The sequence below is a fragment of the Agelaius tricolor genome, unplaced genomic scaffold, assembly GCF_023055355.1.
Source record: "Agelaius tricolor isolate 1412-34295 unplaced genomic scaffold, bAgeTri1.0.p SCAF_3, whole genome shotgun sequence".
Lineage (NCBI taxonomy): Eukaryota > Metazoa > Chordata > Aves > Passeriformes > Icteridae > Agelaius > Agelaius tricolor.
In genome coordinates, this window is record NW_027269263.1 from 42,174,995 (window position 1) to 42,179,299 (window position 4,305).

Genomic DNA, 4,305 nt, shown 5'->3' on the forward strand with positions numbered 1-4,305 from the left:
AAGTAATTTATTTCACATGTGTTATTTTTTCATTTTGCTGAGAAAAAACCTCTAAATCTTGACCATGTTTTGAAATAAAAATATTATTTTTAGGGCAGTACAAATATTTTTCTTTTTATTTTAGAACCAGGTGACTCCAAAAGAGAGAAGAAGGAAATAAAGGGCTATGGAAAAATGCATTTCTTTCTCTGTGCTGCATTTAGGATGTGGTCATGCCCCAGGAGCCTGGAGATTGCTGTTATGATGTGCCTGAGCTCAGGGATCCAATTTTATCTACGTATAAACCTTCCTCCCACTTCTCCTAAAGTGTGCTCATCTGGTTTGCGTAGAAAAATTTTTGCAAGAACTCCCCCGAGTAAGGGCATTTGAGTACGAGTCTGGCCACAGCTATTTACAAGTTTGGGATTTTGACTGAAGTGAGTAATTGAATCACATTGAGCCTCTGAAGTTTGCCTTTTATTTATATCTTCCCCCAATTGTGTGGCTCGGTCTGCCATTGGCTGCTGTCCCTGCAGCCTACCCGAGGGCTCTGCAGTTACATAAGACTCTGTCTGCTGGAGCCTATATAAAGCCTTTTGCATGCCAGTAAGAGGCAGAATTTTACCACGATCCAAGTCCCACTGCTTTAGTTCGCATGAGCAGGAAGATTTGCTCGAGGATATCCTGAAACTGGACCCAGGCTGGTCTGTTTGCCAGCCTGTGCTTCACAGCTGTCAACCTCAGTCGCAAGTGGCAGCTACTGTGAGTAGCTTCTGTGCATCATGAAGAATTTTTCATTTCCTATGCAGGATAACACACATCAGACTGAGAGTCCTCCTCCTCACAGATTCCTGAGTTTGACAAATCAGTCAGATCCTATTGGAAGACCAGAAAGAGATGAGCAATTAGCTCAAGTAGAGATTGCTGTACTGGGGGTCATATTTCTGACAGCGTCTGTGGGCAATTTCATTCTCATACTGGTGCTGTGGCGAAGAAGAAAGAAGCTGTCTAGGATGTATGTGTTCATGCTTCACCTCAGCATTGCTGACTTAGTGGTAGCCTTTTTCCAAGTGCTGCCTCAACTCATTTGGGATATTACAGATGTTTTCATAGGGCCAGATTTCTTGTGCAGAATTATCAAGTATCTACAATTGCTGGGCATGTTTGCCTCTACTTATATGATAGTGGTCATGACAGTGGACAGATATCAAGCTGTTTGCTACCCTATGGTCACTTTCCAGAAGAAGAGAGCTCTCTGGAACATCCCCATTTGCAGCAGCTGGTCTATAGCACTGATTCTTAGCCTCCCACAGGTATTTATCTTTTCTAAGACTGAAATATCTCCAGGTGTCTTTGAATGTTGGGGTGAATTTATTCAGCCTTGGGGCCCAAGGGCATATGTGACTTGGATTTTTGTAGTTATATTCTTCATTCCCTCAGCAATCCTTATCACATGCCAGGTCAAGATTTGCAAAATAATCAGAAGAAATATAAATGTGAAAAAACAGAATGAATGTGGAGCAACAAATCAGAATCAAGTCCTGCCATCCCGAGCAAGCAGTGTGAACTGTATTTCAAAGGCTATGATCAAGACAGTAAAAATGACAGTGGTGACAGTTGTTGCCTATGTTCTCTGTTGGTCACCTTTCTTCATTGCCCAGCTGTGGTCTGTGTGGTTCCCCAGCATCCTGACTGAAGGTAAGATGCTCTCCCTCCTCAGCCACAGCTGCAGAGCAGGCTGGCACACTGCTGTCGAGTGCTTTGTGTTTGCATTTTGCTTTTGTGTAAAGGTTACGTGTGGTCATTTGAGGAGGATTAAAAAGAAATACTTGGATTGATTATCTCCTATATTTAATTAGGTACAGGGAGCTTCTTGTGTTATGTGATCAAAACATCATGTGTCTGTTTTGTGTGTGTGTCTTGAGTGATTAACAATTTAAAGATTCATGAACAGCATGGTGAAAAGTATCATATGCTTCAGCAAAGCCTCAGACTTTTAGAGGTTTGAGGTATAATAGCAGTATTTTGGGTTCTAGAGGTAAAAAGAAGCAATTGACTATTCAAAGTAATGAAATGATTTCTTATTTACTGGGTAGAACAGTGGAGTTATAAGACATCTGATTTTTTTTTACTATTGAAATCATCTTGATGAAATCTCTGCAGTAAACTATGAAACAACCAAAAGTTGTCAACCAGCTGTTTATAAAGCAAAAAAGCATGCCTGAGAGAGTTATCAAGCAGCATGTTGTAAACAAGAATGGGCTTGTCAAATTTATGCTATTGCCTCTTTGTGAAAGGCAGACTCTATATGTGACTTTAAAATCACCTATTCTAAATAAAGAGAAAAATAAAAGAGAGAAAAATATAATAGTCCTGCCTGATAAAAACAGTAGTTTCTGAACTTTAAGAATTCTTCCTGTCAGTGTGAATTTGAGTCTTATTCTACATACATTTATGTCAAAATATATACCAAATAGTATTTGTTTGTATCTGTTTAACAGCTTAGTAATTGCTTTTAAAATTAATGCAACTGCATCCAAAAAGAGCTGTATGAAGCTATTTAACTCTGAATGCATACAATAAAGTGTGCTTTATACCTTCAGCAATAGCAAATTGCATTGATATGGGAATTTCCTACTATTAGATTGGTTTTAACATATTAATAGATACAGCAGAAAGCAGCAGACTGTGAAAATGTGACTTATATTTATAGGAGTGCTTTATTTAGTCTCTCATTCCTTTAACTGTTTTGTTCTAGGTTCAGCATTCACCATTATAATGCTCCTTGGCAATCTAAATAGCTGTGCCAACCCATGGATTTACATGTATTTCTGTGGCCAGATTCCACATTGCAGAAGTAAGCAGCTGGAGAATACCTCGGCTCAAGAGGAATCCGTGTTCACGGGGAGCATTCATCTCGCAGACAGAGACCCTGAGGAGAACAGCACTTCTGCATAAATGCTGAGGGCTTGTTGTTGTGTTGTTACATTCCCTCTGTTCACAAGACATATTGATATTTTACCATCATCCCTTATTTTGTGGATAAGGAAGCTGAAAAAATTGGTTTTTGTTGTAAAAATATATTTCTCTGCAGTTCTGTAGCATATTCAGGAAGTTTCTGTGTTGTGCAAGCCTGACTCAGTGCTTCAATCACCACTGTCTTATAAGAATGCTTTCCTGTAAAGACTGACAAAGATACATAAAAGTATCTTAGATATTTTGTGTTCTAAAGTACTTCCCCATCTGTGATTCTGGATTTCTAAGAAGTAAAATTTTATTACTACCTGGTTCAACAAATTGAAACATAATTAAAAAGAAACCGGATCTAATTAAACTTGAATATGTTTTCAGAGTGAACCATCAATTGTTCATCATTCTGGCGTGATTGAGGGACAATCACAATCTTGAGAAGGCAGCACAAAGTCAGAAAAAGCTTTTGCCAGCTCTTACTAGCACCTGGTTTAAATTAACTCTTTATGTACATTTATAAAATGCCAAGCAGCTTAATATAATTTCAAAAAATAAAAAAAATTGGCGTGCTCGTGACATTGAACCCTTACTTCAGTTTCAAATTCCGTTGCGGATTGCAGGTATCAATCAGCAGCATAGCAGCAGTTCAGGTTTTTTGGCTTCAGACCATGGGATTTGATTTTCCATGCATTTCCTGATGTGTAAGCAGTTAACTGGACACCTACACACACCCCATACACACACATATACATACTCTAAATAAAAGTGGGTGCTAAGAGAGACACTTTCATTTGGCATTCAGACCCATTTGTTCTAGCATGAGATTTATTGACAGAAAACCAATTATTATTTTATTCCTTTGTATCCCTTTAGGTTCAAATTCAAATATTTCCCTTTGCTGTAAAAATAAATCTGCATATCTTTATTTCAAATGCCATTTGTTTGCTGGTTTGTGGGTGTTATATGCAGGTAGCTATTTATTTTCTTTCAATGTCTGATCAGAGGAATATGGAAGGAATATCAGCAAGGCTCTTTCAGGTGAGAATGGATCTGCAGGGACTCTGTGGCACTTACATCTGGTGACATGTAATCTGTCTACTGTGTTTCATCACATTTCAGTCTTCTGAGTGCTAGCAGTCTCAAATTTCAGTAGAAAAGCTATAAAATTGTGGGGTGTTAATAGTCTTTAAATTGTAGTGAAAGAAACATTGATTTTAACTAAATACTGATCACATTTAGTGAGTACTGAGAAATTCTGCTGTATGGTGGATAGTAACACTTCAGGTTAATTTATAATGAAATGACTGCATATTCAATGATTTCTATTCTCTGTATAATTAGATCAGGTAAGGGCAA

At 38.1% G+C, this 4,305-nt stretch overlaps 1 protein-coding gene across 2 annotated transcripts; it reads left to right on the forward strand.

Annotated features, from left to right (window-relative positions):
* Positions 1-592: 592 nt before the first annotated feature.
* LOC139588368 (arg8-vasotocin receptor-like) lies at positions 593-3,874 on the forward strand. 2 transcript variants are annotated; one of them, XM_071423637.1, is made up of 3 exons: positions 593-1,292; positions 1,440-1,677; positions 2,738-3,874. In XM_071423637.1, exons 1-3 carry the CDS (start codon positions 762-764, stop codon positions 2,935-2,937), a joined length of 969 nt encoding a protein of 322 aa, XP_071279738.1. In that variant the 5' UTR covers positions 593-761; the 3' UTR covers positions 2,938-3,874. The 2 variants fall into 2 exon arrangements, with proteins under 2 accessions (XP_071279738.1, XP_071279737.1); XM_071423636.1 differs by having other exon boundaries at positions 593-1,677.
* Positions 3,875-4,305: the final 431 nt, after the last annotated feature.

Coding starts and splice junctions, on each gene's coding strand:
- LOC139588368 (XM_071423636.1), top strand. CDS start 762: ATGAAGAATTTTTCATTTCCTATGCAGGATAACACACATCAGACTGAG. Junction 1,678..2,737: donor CCCCAGCATCCTGACTGAAG/GTAAGATGCTCT, acceptor GTTTTGTTCTAG/GTTCAGCATTCACCATTATA.